We start from the raw sequence: 27,142 nt of genomic DNA on the forward strand, positions 1-27,142 counted from the left end.
ACACACACACACACACACACACACACACACACACACACACGGCTGGGGTTAACAGATGACCAGCAAAAGACAACTGTAAAAAGAGTGCTGGCTTTATGCTAAAAAGACTGGGTTCAAATCCTGGCTTTGCAACCTGCTACCTGCACGATCCTGGGCAAAGCACTTGCCTGTCTAGACTTGAATCTTCTTTTCCGAAAAATGCAAAGGTTCAACTAGATTATGGTTCTTATATTTTTTATGTCATGGACCACTTTGGCAGTCTGCTGAAATCTACAGACCTCTTCTCAGAATGTTTTTAAATAGTTGAAGGACATGATAAATCTTCATCTTGAGATTAGTGAAAATAATGATGTATATTTTCCCATCCAGATTCACAGACCCTGTGAAGTCTATCTGTAGACCTCCTGCGGGTCCGTGCACCCCAGGTTAAAAACCCCTGGATTATGATGCATAAGGTCCCTTCCAGTTCTAAGTTCTGTGATTCTCCTTTACCCCCAAGTGGCTGCCATTTTAAATAAATTTGCTATTGGCCAGCTTTTGGCATTTTTAAGAGCTGCTGTTCCTCAGTCTCAGTAACAGAGCATTCTACAGTAATCAACTATATTTCCTTACTTAAAACCTCTGACACCAGGCAAATAGGTGACATTCAACCTAAATTACTATTTGTCCTTTGTGTTCAAGTATTCTAAAACCAACACAAAGAGCTTGAACGATGTCAATAGGACTCAGAATGTACATTAGATGGCTTCTCTCAACAGTTACTATTTATACTGCCATAAAATGTTCCACCATTTATTTCTCCCTTTTGTATGGTAGAGTCTCTGGATATTTCTTTCTCTCCATTGTCTTCAGCAGTAAAATCTTTGGCATATTTTGACACCAGGGTTAGTCTCCCTGGTTTCTGGTAAAGTGCTGGTGCCTTTGTCAGCTTGCTCTGAGTTCTCAGGATCATAGCTTCTTTAAATAGGCTAATGGCTCTACATCTCCTGAACTTTTTTTTTGGCATTATTTCTATGATTTTAGAGCTTTTATGAGAATTCTTTTTTTAATTTTTTAAAATTAATTTTTTTTTTATTTTAACATGTGTTTTTAAAACTTTGGGTTACAAATTTTCTCTCTTCCTCCCTCCCCACCCACCCTCATTGAAAAGACAAGCATCTCAATACAGGTTATAGATGTGTAGTCATGCAAAATAGTAATCATGTTGTGAAAAACTAAGTATTTTTCCCTTTATCCTATCCTACCCCATTTATTCCATTCTCTCTTTTGACCCTGTCCCTCCTCAGAAGTGTTTGCTTCTGATTATCCCCTCCCCTAATCTGCCCTACCCTCTATCAACCCTCTGCTCTCTTGTCCCGTTCCCCCCTTATTTTCCTACAGGGTGAGATAATTTCCATACCCCATTGTGTATGTTATTCCCTCCTTAAGCCAAGTCCTATGAGAATAAGATCCACTCATTCCCTCTCACCTTCCCCCATTTCCCCTCCACTGTAAAAGCCTTTTCTTGTCTGTTTCATGTGAGATAATTTACCCCATTCTACTTCTCCCTTTCTCCTTCTCCCAGATATCACCCCTTCATCTTCAACTCACCTTGTGCCCTCTATCTATCTATCTATCATCTATCTATCTATCTATCTATACATCTCCTGAACTTTTAAAGGGGATCCTTATCATATCAGGCAGCTAGAGAGTATAGTGGTTAGAGTGCCAGACTTGGGGTCAGCCAGGCCTGAGTTTGAATCCTGCCTCAGATACTAACTCGCTGTGTAACTTTGGGCAAGTTATTTAACTTCTTTCAGCCTCAGTTTCCTCATCTGTAAAATGATAATAAAGCACTTACCTGCCAGGGTTGTTATAAAGACCAAATAAAATAATATTTGTTGAGAACTTTGCAAAAACTAAAGCTCTATATCAGGGATCAGCAATGACAGCCTGACAGCCAAATCTGGTTGACTATGCTGGAGAACTAAGAATGGTTTTTCCATTTTATTTTAAAATGTAAAACTTTATTTTAAATTGTAACTATTCTTATCTCGGGCATACAAAAGCAGGAGGCTGACCAGATCTGGCCTAAGGGCCATATTGCTGACTCCTGCTTTATATAAATACAAATTAATAATAATGATAAATGTTATTGTTGTTTGTTGTTGTTGCTGTTTCAAAGGTTTCCCTGATCTGAAAACCATCTTATTAGGGAACTTGGAGGGAATAGCCTTGGAAATAATTATTTGCCAACAATTTTCAATAAGTACTAATTATTATTCAGTATTCTAACCTACATCTCAAACTCAACACATTCCCATTGAATGCCTTACTTCAAAGAGAAATATTGGCTAGTATTTCAGAGTACAAACATTAATTACTAAGAAAGTTACCCCAAAGTAAAAATACCTAAATGGAACATTTTAGTTCTGCTGTTGGTATTTAATCAGCAACTGTTGCCTCACTTAGAGTGATAGTTAGCATTTTTTTATACCTAAGGCAAGTTTTACAAAATATGGCCTGGAACAGGTAGCAAAAAGCATCCAAAAATCCACTTTTTAAGACCAATTTACTTGGGACAATTGGGAGAAAGAGACCCTAAAGGCACCAACCCCCATGGGTGGAGAGACCTGAGGCCATTACATCATGTGTAGCATAGGGTAGGGTGGGGTATTACAATGAGCAGAGAGAAAGAAAGTACAGTCTACCTTTGGGCTCTTTCAACTAATTATTCCTGTGAACTTGGTGATATGTTCAATTATTTTTGTGGTACTAAAGGAGTATAAGTGCTATAAGTGATTCTAAATTTCTGTGCTCTGGAATAACGTCCCAGTCGTCCCACCCTAGTTATAGCTCTGCCCTTAAGAGCTGGCCATGGTGTTGGAGCAGAACAGAAACAATCTAATCCCTTTTTTATCTGCCCTAATAAGTTATTTTCAGTGTTAGAATACCCATGGTTGTTCATTGATAAAGCACTTGGCTTGGTGTGAGTGTGTTTTCTTGGGATAGATTTCAAATTTCAATTGAAGTGATTTTTCACTTTCCTTGAGAACAAATGAGAAAAGGATAGTCCAAGATCCCATAAGAGTTCACCAATGACATGCTGGGGCCTCTTTCTAGGCCAGTCCTGATTCAACTTCCTCCCGCAACATGCTTGTACATCCTTTGCTTGTATACCAAGTCAATGTCATGTGGCACGATTCTTTCTTTCCTTCCTTCCTTTCTCTTTCTTTCTTTCTTTTTCTTTTTCTTCTTTCCTTCCTTCCTTCCTTTCTTTCTTTCTTTTTCTCTTTCTTTTTGCAAGACAATTGGGATTAAGTGACTTACCCAGGGTCACATAGCTAGTAAGTGTCAAGTATTTGAGGCTGCATTTGAACTCAGATCCTCCTGACTCCAGAGCAGTACTCTACTGCGCCACCTAGCTGCCTCCATGTAATACCATTCTTAATCATAGTGAGCTGGAATGCCTAAGTACACTTCCTATCTGTCTCTGTGAATGTAGACTATAAGTTCCTATAAGGGTAAGGACTGTTATGTCCATTTAAATTGGTTTGGCCTAGTGCTGTTGTGGAGCTAAGTGACTCCTCTCTCCGGGATTTAAAATCCTTAAAAACCTAGCCCCAGCCTACCTTACCTGTCTTATTATGACATGACTCCCCTCTGCTTTCTAAAATCCAGTCAAACCATCCTTCCTTCTGTTTTTACACACATACACACACACACACACACACACACACACACACACACACACATACACACAATTTACTTCTTTCACTGGTTTTCTCCATGCCTCTAGTACACAGCTTTATGCTTACTGATTGAATAATCTAAAAATGCTCTTAAAAAAGGAAAAAAAACATATTTCAGAAATAAGTTCCAGGCCTGGGGGGACAGCCAGAGAAAATGCCTGGAGCTGAGAAATGGAGTGTGTTTTTGTAGAACAGTCAGGAGGCCAGTGTCACTGAATTGAAGAGTACATATTGGTGAGGAAGGTGTGAGAAGACTGGGAAGATCAATTGGGGAATGGGTGAACAAGCTATGGTATTTGATTGTGATGGAATACTCTTGTGCTATAAGAAATGATGAGCAGATTAGTTTTAGAAAAACCTGGGAAGACTTACATGAACTGACACAAAGTGAAGTGAACAGAACCAGAACATTTAACACAGTAACAACAATATTGTAATGATGAACTGTGAAAGACTTAGCTACTCTGATTAATAGAATGATCCAAGACAATTCCAAAGGACCCACAGTGAAAAATGCTGCCACTTCTGGTGAAAGAACTGATGAACCCTGAATGAAGATTGAAGTATACGCTTTTTGCTTTCTTTATTTTTCTTGGGTTTTTATTTTGTCTATTTTCTTTTGCAACATGGCTAATATGGAAATATGTTTTGCATGACTTCACATGTATTATCAATATCATAATGTTTACCTTTTCAAGGAGTAGGGAAGGAACAGGAGAGAGAGGGAGAGAATTTGGAACTCAAATTTCTTTAAATGAATGTTAAATTATTCTTACATGTAATTGGGAAATATTTAATAAAATACATTAAAAAATTTTAAGTACGACAAAAAAGAATTGGGAAGGTAGGAGGGGGCTAGGTTATGAAGGGCTTTGAATGCCAATGAATTTTGGTATTTGATCCTGGAGGCAATAGGAAGCCACTGGAGTTGGAGGAAAAGAGGGATTGACGTGATCAGACCCATGTTTTAGGAAAATCCTTTTAGTGGCTGAATGGAGAATGGATTGGAATGGGTAGAGAGTGGAGGCAGGTGGACCCATAAGGAGACTATTACAATAATCCAACGGTGAAGTGATGATGCCTGCCCTAGAGTGGTGGCAGTGTCAGAGAAGAGAAGAAGACATATTTGAGAGGTGCTGCAAAGGTGAAATCAATAGGCCTTGGCAACAGCTTGGATATAGGGGCTGAGAGATAGTGAGGAGTCCAGGGTGACTCCTAGGTTGTGAGCTTGAGGAAATGGGAGGAGAAAGAAAGGAAGAAAGGAAAAAAGGAAGAAAGGAAGAAAGAAAGAAAGAATGAAAGAAAGGAAGAAAGAAAGGAAGGAAGGAAGGAAGAAAGAAGGAAGAGGACATCAGATGCAAAAACTAGAACAATATAAATGAAGTCATTATATAACGAGGCAACAAAATTCTGGTTAAATCCAATGGTCAGGGCTGGTGCATTACTATATAAGCTAAAGGACATATCCTCCTTTTTGTTAACTATCTTCTACCCTTTTACTATTTATAAGGGGATTGGGGAGATAGGGTATATGTTGAGAAGTGCCTTTTGTGTAAAAACAAAACAAAACAAACAAAAAAAACTTTAACAAAAATTGCTTCACTTCTACTTCCATCCCTACTTCTTTTCATACATTTGGTTGTGCCCTAGGCCACTGTCTATTTTTGCTACCCTTGGTTTAAGCTCTGGTCTCATCTTTATAGTAACTTCACCTTAGACCATCAAAACTCTCTCCATCTTGTCCTTGGGGCCCTCAGGAAACCAGAATGAAAGCAAAGTATATTGACATGTGTGGACAGAATCAGGCAGACAAAAGCAAAGAGACATTGGTTTCAGGGATCTTAGCTAAGGTTACAATGGGTAGAGTGTTGGATTTGGAGACAAATATCCAAATTCAAATCCTGCCTCAGGATTTGTAAGCTATGTGACCCCTAGCAAATCAATTAATCCACTCCTGGCCACAGTTCCCTCAATTGTATAATGAGGACAATAATAATAACAGCACCTCTCTTATGGGGTTGTTGTGAGGATCAAATGAGGTAACATATGTAAAAGTACTATATAAACCTTAAAGCATTACATAAATGCAAGCTATTATTATTTCCATATATTGATATCACACACACACGTGTGTATATATATATACATACTGTATACTATATATATGTACTGTATACTATATATGTGTGTGTATATATATATATATTTATATATCATAATCTTCTCAAGCCCTTCCCACGTCAACTTCAAATATCGCTGCATCATTTGTGTGCACATACAGTAGCTAGTCTTCCTTCTTCCCGATTCTTTTAGTTATTCTCAGGGCACTTTTATAGGCTGCTATAGTTTCAGGCTAACAACAACAGCTTGAGGGAGGATCAAGGAAAAGACCCCAAAACTGATCAGGACACGAATGCTGAACCTGAAACGTTTCCCTAGTGATGGACTGTACCCACAAATCTCTCAGACAATCCAGACACTTGAACAGAAATAAATATCTCATTGCGGGGGGGGGAGGGAATAATATAGTAAGGGTCCATGAACAAATTGTGACTGAATTTACCGTCTCAACCAGATTATTTCTAAACTTGATTTTCTCTACGGGATTATAAATTTCACAGGTGGCACCTGGTAGCTGCACGTTACCTCTAGGACTCTTTCAGCAGTGTCAGAGGTTAGAATTTCAATGCGGATATTCCTTCCATCAGGCAGAAATACATCCAGAAAGACTTTCTTGGTGGTGATCTTAAATGTGTCCTGTAACCAAAAGGGAACAAAAATAAGCTTCACAAAGTCTTCCCCTCATTTTGGGTGCTCAAGCTCCCCCTGCCTTCATCTTTCACAGGCCATGGTGCATCAGCAGGCATGGGGGAAGCCAGCAAGCTCAGTGTCTGGTTGGTGGCAGTGTTTTGCTCTCAGTGATGGAGGTAAGGAATGACAGATTTTTTTCTTCCAACTCCCTTTGGTTGATTGATAATTTTTGTGTTTTACATAAAAGTAATTTTTTTGTCTTTGTCATCAAATAGTATTTATTAAATGGCTGCCTGTGTATGTCATTTTCAAATAAGTGCTGAACAGAGCAAAATAAATATTCACAAAACTCTCCTTTCTGGAGATTTATAAATCTAAAATTACAATATCTTTATGTACCAAGAATGAAAAAAACCCAGAAAATTGCACAAAGATCATTGATTTCTTTAAAGGGCTACATTGTTGAGTTTTAAAACTGAAGTTAATCATTGCATTTTGTTTTCACACCAGTTATTTCCTATTCACACATGGACACCCCCCCATCACACATACACACACGCACACACACACTCACTGAACCCTCCCGTGTAACAGAGAAAACCATGGATGAGTCTTCAAAAAATCTTGACATGAGAAAAGATCTAGAGTACCTCCTACTTAAAGCATGAATCCCTTTTAGAACATCCCAGACAAAATGCCCTTAAATTTTACTTAATTAATCACCACTAGTAGTCTTTAGGGCACCGAAGGAACACCTTTTAGGAATAAACAAATAGAGCCCTGAAGCCAGGAAGACCCAAGTTCAAATTCCACCTCAGATTCTTAGCTGTGTGACCCTGGGCAAGTCACTTAACTTCTACCCAAGTTTCCTCAACTGTGAAATGGGGTTAACAATAGCACCTGCTTCTCAGGGTTGTTGTGAGGGTCAAATGAGATAATATTTGAGAGGTGCTTAGCCCAGTGCCTGGCATATAGCAGACACTGAATAAACACTTATTTCCTTCCTTCCATCATAAAAGAATAATGACATTAAAAATAAGTCACATTTATATAGTGCTCTCAGGTTTTAAGTCTTCTGTTGAGTCAAGCCATCAATAAGTCAATAAGCATTTAAGTGCCTACTATGTATCAGACCTTGTGCTAAGCTGGGGATACAAAAAAAAAAGGCTAACAAACTAACAATCTAATGAGTAGGGCAACATGTAAACAGCTATGTACAAACAAGATATATACAGAATAAAATGGAAGTAATGAGGGAAAGCACTACCATGGAGAGAGATCAGGGAAACTGGAATTTTATCTGGTCCCTGAAGTAAGACAGGACACACAGGGAGAGAATTGCGGGCACAGGGAATAGCCAATGAAAATGTCTAGGTGGGAGATAGAGTGTCTTGTACAAGAAACAGCAAGGAACCCTGAGTCATTGGATGGTGGAAGAAGATTAAAATGGAAAGAAGAGGCCAGGTCATGAAGGGCTCTAAAAGCTAAACATAAGAATTTATATTTGACTCTAGAGGTAATTTGTATTTGACCCCAGAGAGTCACTGGAGTTTACTGAATAAGAGGGTGATGTGGTCAGATCTCACTTTAGGAAGATCTGTTTGAAAGCTGAGTGGAAGATGGACTGGGGGCTACAAACTAAAGGCAGCTAAACCAACCAGTGGACTATTGCAATAGGGCCTGTACTAGAGTGGTGCCAGTGTCCAAGGAGAGAAGGGGGCAGATGTGAGAGATGCTGTGGAGAGAAAATCAACAGGCCTTGACAACAGATTGGATATTGCTGGTGAGAGTGAGCAGAGAGTGACAGCTAGGTTCTGAGCCTCAGTGACTGGGGGGATGGTGGTGCCCTCAATACTAATGGGGAATTAGGAAGAGGTGAGGATTTGGAAAGAAATGAGATCAGTTTTGGCTAAATTGAGGTTAAGATATCTATGGAATACCCAGTCTGAGATGTCCAATAAGCAGTTGGAGAAGTAAGACTGAAGGTCAGGAGAGAGGTTAGGACTTGATAAGTAGATTTGAGAAGAATCCATGGGAACTGATGACATCACCAAGTGAAATAGTATAGAGAGAGAAGAGGAGAGCCCAGGACAGAGCCTTGGGGAATACTCATGGCTAGCAGGAAGGGCCTGGATGAATATCTAACAAAGAAGACTGAACAGGAGCAGTCAGTCAGATAGGTAGGAGGTGAATCAGAAGAAAATAGTATCACAAAAATGTAGAGAGAAAAGATTATCAAGAAGGAGTTGATCAATAGTGTCACAGGCTGCAGAGAGGTCAAGAAGGATGAGGATTAAGAAAAGGTCATTGGATTTGGCAATTAAGAGATCATTGGTAACTTTGGATAGAGCAGGTTCAGTTGAATGAAGAGGTCAGAAGCCAGGCTGCAGAGAATTAAGAAGGCAGTAGAGGCACTGATTATAGATGGACTTCTCAAAGAGTTTCACCATAAAAAGGAAGAGATTTAGGACAATATTTAGCAGGAATGGAAGGATCAAGTGAGGGTATTTTTGAGCGTTTTGGGCATGTTTGTAGGCAGTAGGTAAGTAGCCAGTAGACAGGGAAATACTGAAAAGACCCTGGCTTGTGGTAAGCATTCTCTATGCTTCCTTATTTAACTCTCTGAAGTAGAAGGATTCTTCACCCAATAAATACCCAAGAGCTCTAGGGTTCTCCAGTTTTTCAACTCCAAACCTCTTCCTTTCTCCATTGTAGACTGAGACAAAGCCAAGCCCAGGAAGCAAGGTCATTCATTGCCTTTTCTACCTACCTAGTCACATTCCTAGCTTTCCATATATAGATAAAGTGGCAAAGCCTAAACAGGTTTTTGAGTCACCCTTACAAATACTATTATACAAATTTTACAGATGAGGAAATTGAGGCTTCAAGGAGTGAAGCCATGTCATATTCCTACTATTAGAGCCAGACTCTCCTGGCTTCTAGACCTAAAGGGTTGTCCCAAAACAAAAACATTCTACATACATACATCCATGCATGCATGCATACACACACACACACATATACAAACACACACACACACACACACACACACACACACATATATATTTAGGCCTATATTACACAAGCATATAAATATATACATGCTATAAATATAGTGTTATTTATCATCACCTCTAAAATAATTTCCAAATTCCTGGCTGCAGATCACTGATTTTTACTGTTCAACAAAACTTATGTTATGTCTGAAAAACCTATAAACTTTAAAAGCAGACTGTTCCCTATGCTCTACTCTTCCGGACCCACCTCTCTCCCTTGTAGCTCCTCCCTCCCTGTCCCTTGAGCACAGACAACCTAGTCAAGGCAAAGAGGGCTAAAGTAGAAAAATTAGATATTTTATTGGTCCACAGTATACTTTGGTTTGGGAAACACTGTCATATTTTAACATAGTAGATGTTACACAATTACCCTTTGATTGAATGAAAGAAAAAGCCTTTATTAATTGCTTACTATATGCCAAGTACTGTGCTTAGAGCCTGGGAGACAAATAAAAAAGCAAAGTGTGTTGTGTGTGTGTGTATATTTTTAAAAATATATATTAATTTTATTAATTTTAATTATTGAATTATGTGTTAATAATTATTAATTTAAAAATGTATTGATGTAAAAATAAAAGAGGAAAAGTATATATGTATATATGTATGTGTATATGTATATATGTATGTATGAGTGTGAACACACACACACACACGTCATAATAGCATCTACCTCTAAGGGATGTTGTAAGGATCAAATAAGAAAATATTTCCAAGCATTTAGCACAGTGCCTGGCATATGGTAGGTGTTTAATAAATGTGTCTTCCCTTCCCTTTCTCCCAGGGATTACGACAGACACACGTGATTATGACTTCAGAGCTAGAGAGGGAAGGGAGGGTGGACATAGGGTCTGGAGAGTGAAGAGAAATTTGCCTGTGGAGCCAAACCTATATTTAAGGGGTCTCTGAAGTAGAAATTTCAGGAACTTTGGGGAGAAGTGACTATTTTACCTTAGAATTTCTGTTAAGGGAAAAAAAAAGAAAGCTGGACATAATTTGACATACAATCTGGATTTTAGCATCCCATGAATTAAGATTCTTCAGGGGAAGTCAGACCAGGAGGGGTGAAAAACACTTAAAAATGATAGAGGACACAGAAAGAAATTGCAGTGTGGAAGAGGGTAAGTTTCTAAAGAGACCAATGTGGAAATAAAAGAGACAGAGAGGGAGAGAATGTGAGTGAGTAGGGAGTCAATTACTAAAACAAAAAAAATTGTGATGATAGCTTCAGTAAGGTAATAGCTTACAAATTAAACATACACAAGTCAATAGTATTTCTTTATAGTGATAGCAAAATCTAAAAGGGAATAATTGAAAGGGAAGGGCCTTTCAAAATAACTACAAAATATATAAAATACATGGAAGTCGATTACTCAATAACCATATAGCTATAATGACAAAATAATAATTAAAGAAAGAACTCAAATAATTGGAGGGATATTCAAGGCTGATGGCTGGGCCACAACGATAAAATAAAAATGACAACACCACCTAAATTAATTTGCAGACTTAGAGATTTAGTGGAATACCAATTTAACTACCAAGAGGATACTTTACAGAGTTAGACAAAATAATAATAAAATTCATTTGGGGGAACAAAAGAGCTGGATTATCAAGGAAAACAATGAAAAAAAGGAGGAATAAAGGGGGAAGAGCACTTATAGACCTCAAATTATATTATGAAACAGTAACAAAATTATTTGATGCTGGTTTAAAAAAATTAGAAAAGATCAACAGAACAGTCTGGGCAAGGAAGAATCAGAAATAACTAAACTCGATATAACCTCATATTCATTAAACTCAAAAGTATAAATTACCTTAGAAAGAACTCCCCAATTAATAAGAACTGTTGAGAGGACTGGAAAGCAGTCTGACAGAAATTAGATTTAGGCTAATAGCTTACAATACATGACATGATATATTCAAAACATAAATACTACCTGAATATTAACTATCATACTACTAAAAAATAGAGGAAAACAAGATTAAGTGCCTTTCACAGAAATGACTAGAGGGTGAATTATTAACCAAACAAGAGAGAGAGGTGATTGTAAAAAATAGGATAGATCATTTCAGTTACATGAATTGAAAAGTTTTTGCAGAAACAAAATTAATTCAACTAGGATAAGAAGAAAAGTAGTCTCATGAGGAAAAATACTTAGATTAACTATCTCTGATAAGGATATAATATCCAAGATATGTAGGCAACTAACAGAACCATAGATAACCAAAAGCCATTTCCCAACAGATAGTCAAACGACATGAATGAGCAGTTCTCAAAAGAATTGCAAATTATTAACAACCATAGGAAATAACGCTTCAGCTCACTAATCGTAGGGATAGCTGGGTGGTGTAGTAGACAGAGTGCCAGGCCTAGAGTCAGGAAGACTCATCTTCATGAGTTCAAGTCTGGCCTCAGTCACTTACTAGCTGTGAGACTCTGGGGCCCTGTTTGCCTCAGTTCTTCATCTGTAAAATGAGCTGGAGAAGGAAATGGCAAACTACTCCAGTATCTTTGCCAAGAAAACCCCAAATGGGGTTGCAAAGAGTCAGATGTGACTGAAAAGATGACTGAACAATTTACTAATCATAAAAGAAATACATATCAAAATCAAAAGGATTGCCCACTACTAAGAATCACATGAAATAATGCTCCAACTCCCTAATAACCAGAGAAAAATAAATCAAAACAGCTCTGAGGTTTCACCTCATGCCCAGAAAATTGTAAAAGATAGGACTTGTCAATGTTGGAGAGGTTATGAAAAGACAGGAAGATTTTAAACTTTGATGGAGCTGTAATTTGGATGTAAATATTCCTCTTTTGGGGAAGCTAGGTGGTTTGATAGGTAGAGCCTTGGGCCTGAAGTTAGGAAGACTCATCTGTGAGTTCAAATCTGGCCTCAGACACTTACTAGCTGTGAAATCCTGGGCAAGTCACTTAACCCTGTTTACCTCTGTTTCTTCATCTGTAAAATGAGCTGGAGAACGAAATAGCAAACCACTCCAGCATCTTTGCCAAGAAAACCCCAGATGGGGTCACAAAGAGTCAGACATGACTGAAACAACTCAGCAACATTTCTCTATGTAAAAAAGGTACCTTCTTAATAGTGTAGAAGGCCCTCATCACCTCTCAGTTGAAATATTACAAAAGCCTTTAAATTAGTTTCCTGCCTCAAATTTCCCCCTTCTCCAATCCACGCCCCACTTAGCTGCCATTGTGATTTTTCTAAAGGATAGATCTGACCATATCACTCCTCTAGTCAACAAACTGCAGTGGCAGCAATTACCTCCAGCATTAAATTAAAAAATCCTTTTGGCTTTTAAAGCCCTTTATAACCTGGCCCCTTCTGGCCTTTCTAGTCTTCTTATGTTTTACTCCCTTCCACAGAGCTGCACTGGTCCACTTGTTCCTCAAGAAAGATACTCTGTCTCCTGACTGATGCCTGGAATGCTCCCTCCCTACCTCTCCCTGAGGTTCTGTAACTTCAATTCAGACTTAGTTAAAACTCTACCTTCCACAGAAGGCCTTTCCTGGCCACCCTACCTTTTAGTGCCAGCCCCTCTCAGATTACCCTCCACCCATTCTGTACATATCTTGTATGCACCTAGTTATTTGCCTGCTGTCCACTTCCATTTGAATGTAAGCTCCTTGAATTCAAGAGAAATGTTTTTGCCTTTCCTTTGGATCCCCAGTACTTAGCACATAATAAGCACTTAATCAAAGTTTTGTTGACTGACTGACTGACTGAAATGGAGGAGAATTGGTCATTTCCCAGGGCTAATGGTTTCACTTTGCCCAATGACTCAAAACCCAAAAGAAAATTTACAGTAGACATGGTTTAATAAATAGGTTCAGAGGGGCAGCTAGGTGACACAGTGGTTAGAGCACTGACCCTTTAGTCAGGAGGAGTCCAGTTCAAATCCAGCCTCAGATACTTTTTGTGTGACCTCGGTCAAGTCACTTCACCCAGACTGCCTAAAAAAAAAAGGCTCAGAGATTGCAACTCTCCTTCCTCCACACACACACAGACACACACACACACACACACACACACACACACACACACACACACACAAACCCGGAGTTTCTGGTTTTTCATTCCTCAAACCCACATTTCACAGAGGGTATTGAAAGCCTCCAATCAGAAAATCAGAGTAATTTGTTATTTGTCATTGTTAAGTTGTGACTGACGCTTCATCACCCCACTCGGGGTTTTCTTGGCAAAGATACTGGAGTATCTTCTCCAGCTCATTTTACAGATGAGGAAACTGAGGCAAACAGTGACTCAACTTGCCCAGGGTCATACAGCTAGTAAGTGTCTGAGGTCAAATTTGAACTCCAGGCCAGGTGACCTAGCCACTGTCCCACCTGTCAGAATAATGACCTTAGTCCAAAAGTCCAAAGACCCTATAATCATTTGCATCAGTTAAATTGATTCCAAGAAGTGAAAAGGGCACCCAGCCCTGAGTCAGGAGAACTGGGTTGTAGTGTCAACTCTGCCAGTAACTTATTGTTTAACATTTTAGGGTCACAATTTTCTCAATTATAAAATGAATAGATTGGACTAGATGATGTCTATAGCCTTAGTTTTAATATTTTAGGATTCTAAACTTTCCTTGGGCAAAGACTGAGTGTAGTAATCCTAGAGGAACTATATTTAGAAAAGGGTGTGGAAGACCTTGCAGGATCTTGCTTTTCCAAACTTAGTCCTGTCTGTCCTCTCTAAAAAGCCATTCCCATGGGGTGATAGCCACCTAAGCACCTAGGCAGGTAGGTGATTCAGTGGATACTGTGCTGGGTCTGGAATCAGGAAGACCTAAATTCAAATCCAGCCACAAACACTTATTAGCTACTTGTCTTTGGTCAAGTCACTTGACTTCTGTTTGCTTCAGTTTCCTCATCTGCAAAATGGGGATAATAGTAGCACATACCTCCCAGGGTTGTTGTGAGGATCCAATGAGATAATATTTCTAAAGTGCTTAGCTCAGTGCCTGATCATAGTAAATGATATATAGATGTTGGTGGTGGTAGAGGTATTAGTGTTGGTATTGTTCATATCACCTAACCCACCCCGGGGACCTAACAGTTGATTGCTTAAGACTGACAGCCAACACCACCCAATCCAATAAGCATTTATTGGGTCTCATTTATTGGGTCTCATTTATTGGGTCTCAGTTTCCTCATCTGTAAAATGAGGAAGGTCTCTGAATTCCCGACCAGCTGTTCATCTATGAGCCTATTAAGCACTTACCATGTCCATCCACTCACTCCCAGAGTTTAAAACTACAAACAATGTCACATCTGGTACTAGGTACTGGTGATACCCAAAGACAAGCCTTAGCACTTGCTCCCAGCTCCCACCAGCATCCCTAAGTGACTATTTCATTCTGCTCCAGTCTAGCTTTAGCCCTGTCTTCCCCACAGCTTTCTATAACCTCAGCTGTTATCTCCTTTTATTTTTTATCTAGTGATGAAAACAAATGTGTAGTGTTTCTCTCTTATGACAGATCACCCCATAGGCACAAAGTACTCAAAGGATGCTTTCGTTCCCCCTCACCCTTCTCCTAATCTTTATCCCTTTTGAAATCCTCACCAAAAGCAGCTCCCCAAACCCTTTAAGCTTTCCCTGGTCCCAGTTGAGCTACGATTGGTTAATAAGCTAATAGATTAAAAGCTGGGTCCATGGTCCAGCTTATTAACTCATTTGAGGAATGACCGGGGTGATGCATTGGCCATGGAAGCAGGGTGGCTACCTAGACCTCCCACTTGTCCTCACATAGTGTGTCTTACCCCTTCTCCTGCCCTACCCCCCATCTGAGGCTCAAACTCACTGACAAATTGTGCTTTTTGTGTAGCAATAGTCAGTTGAGTTCTTTGCTATTCAGACAAGCACATGGAGGCCGGCAGAAAAACACTCCCTTACATACCATCCGAATGACTAATGTGCTCAGCCAGCAGAGTTGGTGGAGTCCAGATCTGCTGAAAAAGCCAGAAGCCAAGGATGAAGAGAGGTTGGAGTTGTCTGCTGCCCAAGCCCAGAGAGGAAATGAAATGCCTTTCAACTGGAACTCACTTTCTGTCTGATGAAGATAAGGCTGCCCGCCATGTGGCCAAGCAACTGCCACGGAAAAAAGCCTATGAAGACCTCACCTCTCAAAACCTTCAGATACAGAGACCTGGCAGCTCTTGCATGTCTAAGTTTGGGTATACCTACTCACTCACTCAATCAATCAACATTTACCGATCACTTGGTGTTTGTCCTTTGTTCTCAAAGAGGACATCAGGGAGGCGATGCCATGACTTCCAAGTGAATTGGATTTAAGTGAGGGAGAGCTGTGCGAAGTCACCAGCCTCACTCTCTCCTCCGGAGCCATCTGGGTCCAGTGGCAGGATATAGATCAGGACGACTGGAGATGGCCCAGGATGCAGTGGGGGAACCTGGCCTTTTTACGCTAAGGGCTTTCCCAGGTCTCAGTTTGACTGAGGCAATGCCCATTCAGCAATGCTGCCAAGCACTGTACTTAAGCTGTCTGGGGATACACAGAAAGACAGATCCACAGTCCCTGTTCTCTAGGAACTCACATTCTAATGACAGAGACAACAAGTAAATAAACACATACATACAAGAGATATACAGTGTAAATGGTTGGGAAAGGTCTCAGACACAGCCCTAAGGCTGTATTAGTTGTTATGGGTCATCTAAATCAGAAATTCTCATGTAAAATCATAGACTTAGAGCTGGAAGGTTATTTAGAATTCATCTAATCCAATGTGGTGCAGTGGATAGAGTGCTGGCCCTGGAGTCAGGATGACCTGAGATCAAATCTGGCCTCAGACACTCACTAGCTGTATGACCCTGGGCAAGTCACTTAACCCTGTTTGCCTCAGTTTCTTTATCTGTAAAGTGAGATGGAGAAAGAAATGGTGAACCATTCCAGTATCTTTGCCAAGAAACCCCCCCCCCCCCAAATGGGGTCACAGAGAGTAGGACATGACTGAAATGCCTCAACAATAACAAGCCCAATCCTCCAACCCTCCACTCTCAAATTTTTAGATGAATCAACAGAAGCCCCGAAAAAAGCTAAATGGCTGCCCAGGAAGTAGATTGCAGAGCCAGGATTTGAACCCAGGTCCTCTCCCTCAAACCCAGGGCTCCTTCCACTGAACCACACTGCCTCTACTGTTGGGCTTGCTTCCATCATGCTATAGCTCTGATACGTAAGGGATTTAGGTGGTAGAACAAGGTCCCTGCCAACTTGAAAAGAGAGAACAGGCAAGTTAGAATCCCTTCCTTTCTCAGGATCAGAGAATTAGAGTGTTAAGAATCGAGAAGGGATGATAGAGGTCGTTCAGTGGACTCCCCCCCTTCACAGAGGAGAAAGCTGAAGCCCAGAGAAGCAAAGTGAATTGTATACGGTCACACAGCTTGTCAGAGCAGAACCGACATTGGGAGTCAAATTTCTGAACTCCGAGCCCAGCACTCTCCCTAGTACATGAAATTTCTTTATTTCCATCAATCACCTCTAGCTCCAAAGAGGCAAAAGATGAGAAAAACTCAATTCTCTTCTGCTCTAATTAAACTATGTCCAAGGGTTTAGATCTTCAGGCCAGGAAAACAGAAAGCCATTAGTATAAAAAAAAAAAAGGGATTCAGCACAACAAAGTGCTAGTAAATGTTAAACAAATGGCTCTTAAAAAAAAAAAAAGTAGGGGCAGCTAGGTGGCGAAGTGGATAGAGCACCGGCCCTGAAGTCAGGAGGACCTGAGTTCAAATCCGGCCTCAGACCAAACACTTGACACTTACTAGCTGTGTGACCCTGGGCAAGTCACTTAACCCCAATTGCCTCACCAAAAAGCAAAAAAAACCAAACAAACAAAAAAAGTAATTGCAATACATTCAAGTTAAATCTACATTATAAATAGCCAGGTGGTGCAGTGAATAGAGGCCTAGGCCTAGAGTTAGGAAGAAATGAGTTCAAATTTGATCTCAGACACTTACTAGCTGTATGACCCTGGGCCGGTCGCTTAACCACTGTTCGCCTCAGTTTTCTCATAAGCAAAATGGGGATAATAATAGCACCTACCTCCCAGAGTTGTTGTGAGGATCAAGTAAGATAATAACTGCAAAGTGCTTAGCACAATGCCAGGCACATAATAAACATTATATAAATATTAGCTACTATTAATATTATTATCATTATTTTCTCCACCATTTTCTTAAGTCCTACCTTCTTAATTTCTTCCCTTTGTTAATTATTTCTTATCATATATATATACATATGTACATCTTTGTAGGTATTTGTTTGCACATCGTCTCCAGCTTTAGATTATAAGCTCCTTGAAGGCGAGGATTGTCTTTTGCTTCTTTTTGAATCCCCAGAACTTAGCACAGTACCTGACACAAAGTAGATGCTTAACAAATATTGATTGATTGACTAATCAAGTTTAGATAATCAACAAAACAATAAATAAAGTTTTGATTGATAGTATTTCCTAATTTCCAAAATGCTCATACTGAAAATTTAACAACCAGCTCTCTCATTGGTCTAGCGTATCATTGGCAGTATCTGTAGGCAATTGGCTACCTCCCTAGGGAAGGTCAAACTTACCTGCTGTAGCAATGTAAAAAAGTGGATGAAGACTTCACTTCTCAAGATTTTCGGATCCATAGGGACTGGAAAATAATGAACATCATTCAGAGTTAGCATGGGAAGATGGGAGAAGCCTGGCCCCGACAGCCACAATGCTCTCATTCCACACTGTATCCTAACCCGGGCATCTCACTGCAATGTAGGCTTTGAACCTTTACTCAGGCACTCTAGCAGGAATGGGGTCACCTCCAGCATGGCAGCCAACTAAGGCCAGTCCCTTTTGTCTAAATGTTAAGTAGAAGGCCCTCCCATTGCAGGAAGGTCTCCTTGAATGATAAACCTGAGAAATCACATGCTGTCTGTAGCACTCACTTGGACGAGCCAATTCAATTCTCCAAGTATCAGTTTTTTCATCTCTAAAATGGGGATTATAACACTTACATTACCTACCTCAGGAATATTGAGAGGAGATTTAAAACTATAAATCTAAACCTGGCAAGGACCACAGAAACTATCTAGTCCAATCCTTTCTTTTTACCAATGAAGAAAATTGGCCCAAAAGTCAACTAAAATCTCCAGTCACACAGGTAGTAAGCACAACTTACTGCATGGCTCAGAATGCAGAGCCAGGGTTATTTCAACTGGGCCATCCTGGTTCTTTGTGAACCTTCCAGTGCTCTATTCAATTCAACACTTCTGCGGCTACTATATGCAAGGCACTATACACATGAGTTATTACTATGAGTCTACAAAGTGGTGCGGTGGATAGAAAGCCAGCCCTCGAGTCAGGGAGACCTGAGTTCAAATCTGACCTCAGACACTCACTAGCTGTGTGACCCTGGGCAAGTCACTTAACCCTTTTTGCATCAGTTTCCTCATCTATAAAATGAGCTGATGAAGAAAATGGCAAATCACTCCAGTAGCTCTTCAATGAAAACCCCAAATGGGATCATGAAGAGTCAGAAGCAACTGAAATGACTGAACAACAATAAAAAAAGCCCCTACTGAGTGGTTCCATGTCACCTTCCACTACTCCTATTTGGAAATCTTCAGTCCAGACAAACAAATTTTTTCTCTTGTTTCTCATTGCTTCTGTAGAATATAAACTCTTTGAGGGCAAGGGACTGTTTTATTTTTCCCTTTGGACGCCTAGCACCTAGATTAGTGCCTGGCCTATAATTGATAATTAACAAATTGTTGACTTGAATGGAATTGCCAAACATGGGACTTTCCACACCTTCCTCCCACACCCCCCCCCAGAATGGTCTCCCCACTCTCCTCTACTGGTATCATGTCTCTCCTTCATTCAAGGTCCAGCTCAGATTCTAGCCCCTCTGTGAGGCTTTCCCCAGTCTCTCAGTGATTACTTCTCCTCTATTCTATGCCAAGGGCAGCTAGGTCTTGCAGTGGATAGCACACCAGCCTTAGGGTCAGGAGGACCCAAGGTCAAATCCCACTGTAGACATATACTATCTCTGTGACCTTGGGCAAGTCACTTAACCCTGTTTGCCTCAGTTTCCTCATCTGTAAAATGAACTAGAGAAGGAAATGGTAAAACCACCCTAGTATCTTTGCCAAGAAAATCCCAAATGGAGTCATGAAGAGTCAGATATGACTGAAGAACAACATTAATCCATGCTACACTTGCCATCTGTACTGCACATCTTGAATTTAATATATACTATCTCATGTTATTTATCTTTCTGTGTCTATGCCCTGTCTCCCCAGAGAGACTATCATCTACTTGAAGAAGAGGGATTGTATTTCATAGTTCAATGAATCCTTCCCAAATGCCTAGCACAGACTCTAGAACACAGTAGTTGTTTCTTACACACAGTAGGTGCTTTAGAAATTTTTACTGAAGATAATGATAATCTCAAGTTGTTGCTCCTTGTTTCTCTGTCCCAACTCCTCTATTACCTTCCAGGGACCTTCTGTACAATCAACTCAAATTTAATTCAAGTAAGTATAAAGCCTTCTTTTTTCTTCCTCATTAAATCTAACTGGGAATTCCATTGCTCTGACCCTCACCTGGAAAGTAGAAGGAAGGAAGGAAGAAAGGAAGGAATAAAATAAGGGGCAAGGAACAGAAGGAAGAAAGGAAGGAGGGAAGAAAGAAGGGAAAGAAGGAGGAAAAGAAGAGGGGAAGGAAAGGAGGAGAGAAGGAAGGGAGGTAAAAGGGAAGAAAGGTGAGGGGAAGAAAAGAAGGGAAGAAAAAAAGAGAGAAGGAAGGGAAGGAAGGAAGGAAAGAAGAAAAAAGGAAGGGAGGGAGGGAAGATGAGAGTACTTTTTAAGCAATTAACATGTACCATGCACCGTGCTAAATGCTAGGGATACAAAGAGAAGAATGAAACAATACGTGCTATCAACAAACTCATGTTCTGATAGTCAAACAGGTCACGTATAAGAGGAAACAGCATCATTGCAAGAATTTTAAAACCATAAAGGAAAACTTTTCAAAAATCCATACACATACCACTCTGCAGGTACTGTTCCAGCTGATCTCTCCTCTCATCAGCCATAGATGTAGTCATTGCAAGGTAATACTTTGGTGGAAAAGGCGGCAGGCAATTTCCAAAAACACGTTTTAGCTGGAAGGTCAGACAAGTAAGACTTCAAATTTAGTACAGTTCTGAGCCAAGTTAAGAAAAAACATACACACACAAAATATTACACACAAGCTCAGGGCAAAATTCATCCAAGCACTGAGTCATAACTAGTAATTCTTGTGCCTGGGGCAGGAAAAGGAGGAAGAAATCATTTGCAGCTATCAGGCAGATAAGAGTGCCCTAGGTTAGTTACTGCATGGTTTCTACAGCGCTGAAGGGTTAGTTGCTTCTTGAGAAGCAGAGGGGCAGGTGGGCCAAAGGCTGGAATGTGACAGAGAAAAGCTGTCAGCATTTCTAAACTTCAGTGCCCTGAGTCAACACAGCATTGCCCCACCCTAGTTACTTCTTGGCAACTTCCTTATATATAAACAGCCTTTTAATAGGTGAAAAAGTTAAAGTGATGGTGTTTGGACTTCCTCAAGTCCATCTTTTCTTTCCTTTTTTTTTTTTTTTAAGATTATCACATAAGTAAACCTAGGGTCAAAAATTTAATTCCCCCCCATCCCAGCCTAATAGAATGCTTAGATGACAGCTAAAGAAGCATAAGTGCTCTGATATAACTTTTACTAAACCCAATAAACAGGGCAGCTAGGTGGTACAGTGGATAGAGCACAGGGTCCTGAATCAGGAAGACTCGTGTTTGTGAGTTCAAATGTGGCCACAGACAGTTACTAGCTGTGTGATCCTGGGCAAGTCACTTAACCCTGTTTGTCTCAGTTTTCTCATCTGTAAAATGAGCTGGAGAAGGAAATGGCAAACCACTCCAGTGTCTTTGCCAAGAAAACCCCGAATGGGGTCACAAAGAGTTGGATACAACTGAACAAGGACAACAAAACCCAATCAATGCTTTCCTCAGAGGGCCCTCCTTGACAAAGCTCTATGGCATCATATAGGGACTGGGATCCTGCAAAGTAATAAAAATAATTGAAATTGTATCTTCATTCATTTGCTTACTTATTGAGAAAAGCTTAGATACAAGATGCATCTGTATTTTTTACTGAAGAAAAAAATGCACAAAATCCCTAGGGTCCCTAAGGAAGAGGAGGAGAAGTAGGAAGAGGGGGAGGAGGGGAAGGGTCCCAGCCTGTCACCTCTGAGATATGAACATCAAATTTGGAGCACGATTACAGAATCACAGATTTAGATCTGGGAGCTCCATAAGATCATAAGTCTAGAGTTCCAAAGGCCATACCTTAGAAGTCATCAGTTCCACTTTCTTATTTTACAGATAAGGAAACTGAGGCCCAGAAAAGTTAAGTAATTTGCCTCAAGATTACACAGATAATAAATGGCACAGCTACTATTGCCCCTGTTCAAATCTTTTCTACTTTTGTCCCATTGAACAAAATTTTGAGCCAGATATAAAATAACTTAGGCCATATGCAGTCAAGAATTGGAACTAAAATGGAAAAATATGACCTATGTATCATGTATACAGTGCCCCAATGCCCCCTGCCATCAGGTAGATGACTATGGCACTAAAAAAAGGTGAGTGAGACAGCCTGGCACGATGGATAGCAAGTTATCCTTGGAATCATGAAGACCTGGATTCAAGTCCTGCTTCTGGGTGACCCTGGGCAAGTCACCTGACCTTTCAGTGTCCCATTTCAGGAGGTCTGATATTTTGAATGACTTTTGTTAAACCTATCTGCAGGGCTCCTGCAATTTCTTCTAGGCTTAAATATGTGAAATACAGATTTCATGTTGGTGGTTTTGTTCCTGTTAGACAAATAAGAATGAAGCACATTTTATAGGAACACTCAAGGAAATGAAAGGGGAAAGGAGTGAAACTGACAAAAGTCCCATATTTGAAGCAGGGGTCATCTGGGAAAACAACTGGAGATTTCTGGATTAAGAACTCTTCTAATACGATTCAAATAGAAAGTAGAAAAAAAAATCCTTGTCTTAATTGCATCCCATTATTTCTTGATTAACTGATATTTAAAAGGTAATTGTCTGCCTTAGCATCTGTTCATAAAAGTCACAGATGTTTCCCAAATTGACTCTAATCTAATGAGCAGCATATAGTGCATGCATCAGCAAATTCAGCCCTGTTGTCAGGCTGGTATAGAGCAAGGCTGTCAAACACACATCACGTGAGACAGAGAGGTCAGATGCTAAGTCGACAATCATTTGAATTCCCATACTGGTTCCAACCTGAAATCCCTTCTAGTCAGTCCGACAGCTTAGGCTAGCTGCTCAAAGGATTCCCAAGCACCACCCTCCACTACCAACACTACACTGGTCTGAGTGGGGAAACAAACATGCTATAAATATCTGGGCGGTTCGCTTTGCCAAAAGTCAATCATTAACTTCACAGGTTCTTCAGGTTTTCAAAACTGGAGAATTTTTTAGGGGTTTTGAAAGAACCATTGGTTTCACCTTCAATAAGAATCAGCTAGTTCTAGTACTGAGTTTAATTTATCTCTTTTAAAACTGTTTGAGAAGATCCCTGAAAACAGTTGCTCTTTCACCATTTAAAAATCATTTTTGTTATGTATGTTCAATATAACTCAGCTTTACTGCAAGGTTTTCAAGAACAAAGATGTGGAAATTGAAATCTCATCATAATACCTGGAGTCCAGTGCTCAATAACCATAAAGTCATACTGTGCTGCTTGTATGATGATACTATTGACCTGCCATCAAAAGGACATGTGCTGTGAGTGTCCTATTGACCATCCATCTGGCAGCAGAGATGGATTGTGCTATGTCTCGTTTTCAGTCCCCAGCACAATTGTTAAATCATTAAGGATTGGGACTACGTCAAATCCATATTCTATATTTCCTAATGCCTGAGCCATCTATACCAGCTCACCTCGTGCCCCTTGTAACCAGAGGCACATTTTTGTGAGAGAGCTAACTTTAGACATACACATCATCTGAAAATAGAGTTTTTCGTTGTCATCATTGATAAATATGTATTGAGTTTATTGAAGAGGCAGCATAGGATGATGGAAACAGAGGACCTGTGTTTGAATTCTCCCTCTGACACTTCCTACCTATGTGACCTCAGACAAGTCACTTAATGTCCCTGGGCCTCAATTTCCTCTCCTATAAAATGAGGGGATTAAATAAGATGGCTCCTGAGGCTCCCTATAGGGTCTATATCTATGACCCAATGACCTCTCTTACAATAGGACAATGGTCTGGGAACACAAGGAAGCATGAGACATGATTCCCATCCTGAAGAGACTTGCAAGCTTAATTGAGATAGAATGTAGGCATAAAAGGATAAATAATATCACGAGTAGACTGAATGAGTGGTCTAGACATCAAATGGCAGAGAGAATGAGAATCAGTTCCCAAGAGTTTGGGCAGTACTGAAGGAGATCTCAGAAAGTAAGTGGTTCCACAAGGAGGAGTAAGGTTTGAACAAGCACAGACATTGAGAGAGAGATTTTTTTTTTGGAAGCGGGAACAGTTTGAACAAAGGTAGAGAGATAGGAATTCTCTTGACTTATTCAGAGAAAAAGGAATAGGCAAGTTTGGATAAAGTAGAGGGTCTACTTACGTAGGGGAGAAGATAGGGTCCAACTGCCAAGCCAACTATCTTGTATGAGGATTATGACCCTGCTACCAATTAACATCGTACACTGAAAAAAAAATGTATCATCGGCTGGAAGGGTCAACATCTTACTTGATTGTGAGGGACTGACATTGGACCTAGTACTCACAAAAAGAGACCTAAAAACTAAATGTAGAGACTTGAAGGCTCCCTCAAATGTCCCATGAGTTACACTCCTTTTCTGATAAGCCAATATTATGTATGCTCTTAACATACAATACATTCACACACACACACACACCCCAGTCACAATATTAGATGCTCATCTTGAATTTATGGTCCACAATTAGGATCTTTTTGCCTATTACTTACTTCTCTACATGTCATTTTTGAAGTCATTTTTATTGGATTTTAGTGCTAGAAGAGATCTTATAAAATATCTACTAATGAGCTGGAGAAGGAAATGGCAAACCAGTATCTTTGCCAAGAAAACCCCAAATGGGGTCATGAAGAATCAGACATGACTGAAAAATGGCTGAACAACAAGAATAATGTCTACTAGATTATCCTTTTTAGAAAAGAAGGGAAATGAGAAAATAAACTGCAGTTCAGAGAGATTAGGTTACTTGTCCAAGGTCACACAGCTAGTTACTAGCTAAACTGGGACTAAAACCCAGATCTCTAAATTCCCAGCCCAGTGTTTTTTCCATTACACCATGGAAAAGCTACCTCAGCTTTTAAAAAACTGTATGATTGCCATAAAGTCAGCATCTGTATTAATTCTCAAATAAGAAACCATTACTAGTGTTGAATGTTAAAAGGGAAGCTATTGTTTACTCCCAAAATATAACTTAAGAAAACTCCATCTCAAGAAAAGGCATGGAACTCCCCAGGCTCAAATAAATAAATTTGTACATATTGGTGGAAAAATTTAGTTAGCCTAAACACTATAATCACTTCCAAAGAGTTACATAGAACTTTTAGGTTTACAGAACATTTTTAGTTGACCCTCTCAACAACCCTGTGAAGTGAGGGCTATTATTATCATCCCAGTTTTACAGATGAAAAAACTGAGACTGTGAAAGGTTCAGTGACTTGCTCATGGTCACACAACCAACAGGTGTGTAAGACAGGATTTTCAGGTTTTCCTGACTCCATATCCAGCACTTGGAGGTATATTCAGAAATGACTGCAGTGTTAAAAATGAAAGGCATTTTAAAAAACTCAAGTTAAGGGAAGAATCATTTAAATCTTTACTTCTTGTTCTGGCAATTTTGCCAACTCTGAAAAGCCACTTAAGAACTATGCATACTGGAGAAATAGAAAGAGGAGAAATTTACACCAGCAAAACACAAGGAAGATGGATGTTGCAAAGAATATTGTCACTTTAGTACTTGGAAAAATTGGGCCCCACTGTTGGATACCACTTAAAATCCATTTAGTCTCCACAGGGAGCATGGCCAATGTCATTCATTAAATGCCATTTAAATATTCCAAAGATCCCTAATTTGGAGCTTCTAAAGCAGAAAACTCTAGAAAAGACAGTGCAGCAAAGGTTTACCCACCATCTCTCTTCCCTTTTGTCTCCAGATGGGATGACAGGAACCTCACAACTGTCCTACAAGTCATTTTTATCTGAGGCTACTGATTATGCACAGACCTATCCAGAAATTCTTCAAGATGCTTCCTATCTGTTGCCTTAAAGGAAGCCTATCTCATCATGTCATCCTATTAACTCATTACAGGCATACACTTGGATGTTTCCCTACTATATGACCCAAATCCCTAACTGTCGACAACCACCATTAAGCACCTACTATATGTAAAAAATTCATCAGACCTCTTGACTCCCATATTCCCAGTGACCATATGGTTTTCACATTATTGGTATCAAAACATTCCCAGAACCAGTTGTACACATCTTAGTCAAAAGCACCTAATAGTATTTCAATTTTCTGAATCCACAATTTATAAATCATCTACCACAAAGGACAGTACCATTATTTCCATCAACAAATACATTTCATACCAATATATTTAAAATTTACTTCCAAAATATAAGAGTAAAATAAATGCTTCCTTTAATCAGTTACCTTAGTTTATTCAGGTTTTTTCACCCCACCAAATTAGGAAAACAAAATGACAGATGGGCAATCCTAATCCCAGAAATAAACATCCTGTACAACAAAGTTAGGTAATTGCCAAGAGCCTAAATGTCATCCTGATCAGTCATTCTTTTTTGGCTTGGGCTTTCATACTTGCCAGTACTTGAATATTCTGAATATGACCACCAGAAAACAAAAAAAAAAAATAAGGACACACCTGTTTAATAGGAATCAGCTTAAGAAACTCTGTGGAAGGAGGAAGATAAACACTAATGTATAGAAGCTGCCAGTTTGGGGCTGTATTATCTGGGTGGAGAGAATTCAGTGAAGGAAGTTTGCTCATTTAAAGAAGGGGTATATCTCTCAGGGGTGATGAGGGAGGGATGGGAAATCTAAGCCTATAGAGGTGTCCCAGGTGTAGAGCATGGGCCTGAGAGTCAGAAATCTTGGGTTCTCTTCCTAGTGCAAACACTTCCTCACTAACTCAGATAAAGCAACCCTGTTACACACCTGGCTTCTGACTTTTTAAAGTCCTTTTTAAAGTCATTACACTCACTGAACTGGACAGGAGAAGATGGCCAGGATTTCAAACCAGGTGGGTTCGAAAGGTCATCCAGGCCATTCACACTATTATATGAGGAAAGGAGTATATAAGTTCTTTGTGCATCTTGAAAGTGTCACATAAATGTCAGAGAATATTAAAGGACCTAAACTGAAATCCCTCTCTGCCACTCACTACAAATTTGACCTTGGGCAAGTCACAACCTCCTCCCGCCTCTGTTTCTTCATCTGTA

At 39.8% G+C, this 27,142-nt stretch overlaps 1 protein-coding gene across 2 annotated transcripts in view; it reads right to left on the reverse strand.

Annotated features, from left to right (window-relative positions):
* The window catches only part of SNX31 (sorting nexin 31), a 74,262-nt gene that overhangs the window by 46,169 nt on the left and 951 nt on the right, over nt 1–27,142 (reverse strand). For both annotated transcript variants that reach the window (XM_027849995.1, XM_027849994.1), the window contains exons 3-5: nt 20,604–20,718; nt 18,146–18,210; nt 6,378–6,488 (exon numbers count right to left, since the gene is read on the reverse strand). In XM_027849995.1, coding sequence (XP_027705796.1) covers nt 6,378–6,488; nt 18,146–18,210; nt 20,604–20,718 — 291 coding nt within the window. The remainder of the gene's footprint in view (nt 1–6,377; nt 6,489–18,145; nt 18,211–20,603; nt 20,719–27,142) is intronic.

This window comes from Vombatus ursinus, unplaced genomic scaffold (genome assembly GCF_900497805.2).
Source record: "Vombatus ursinus unplaced genomic scaffold, bare-nosed wombat genome assembly UNPS02008961.1, whole genome shotgun sequence".
In the NCBI taxonomy this organism is placed as follows: domain Eukaryota; kingdom Metazoa; phylum Chordata; class Mammalia; order Diprotodontia; family Vombatidae; genus Vombatus; species Vombatus ursinus.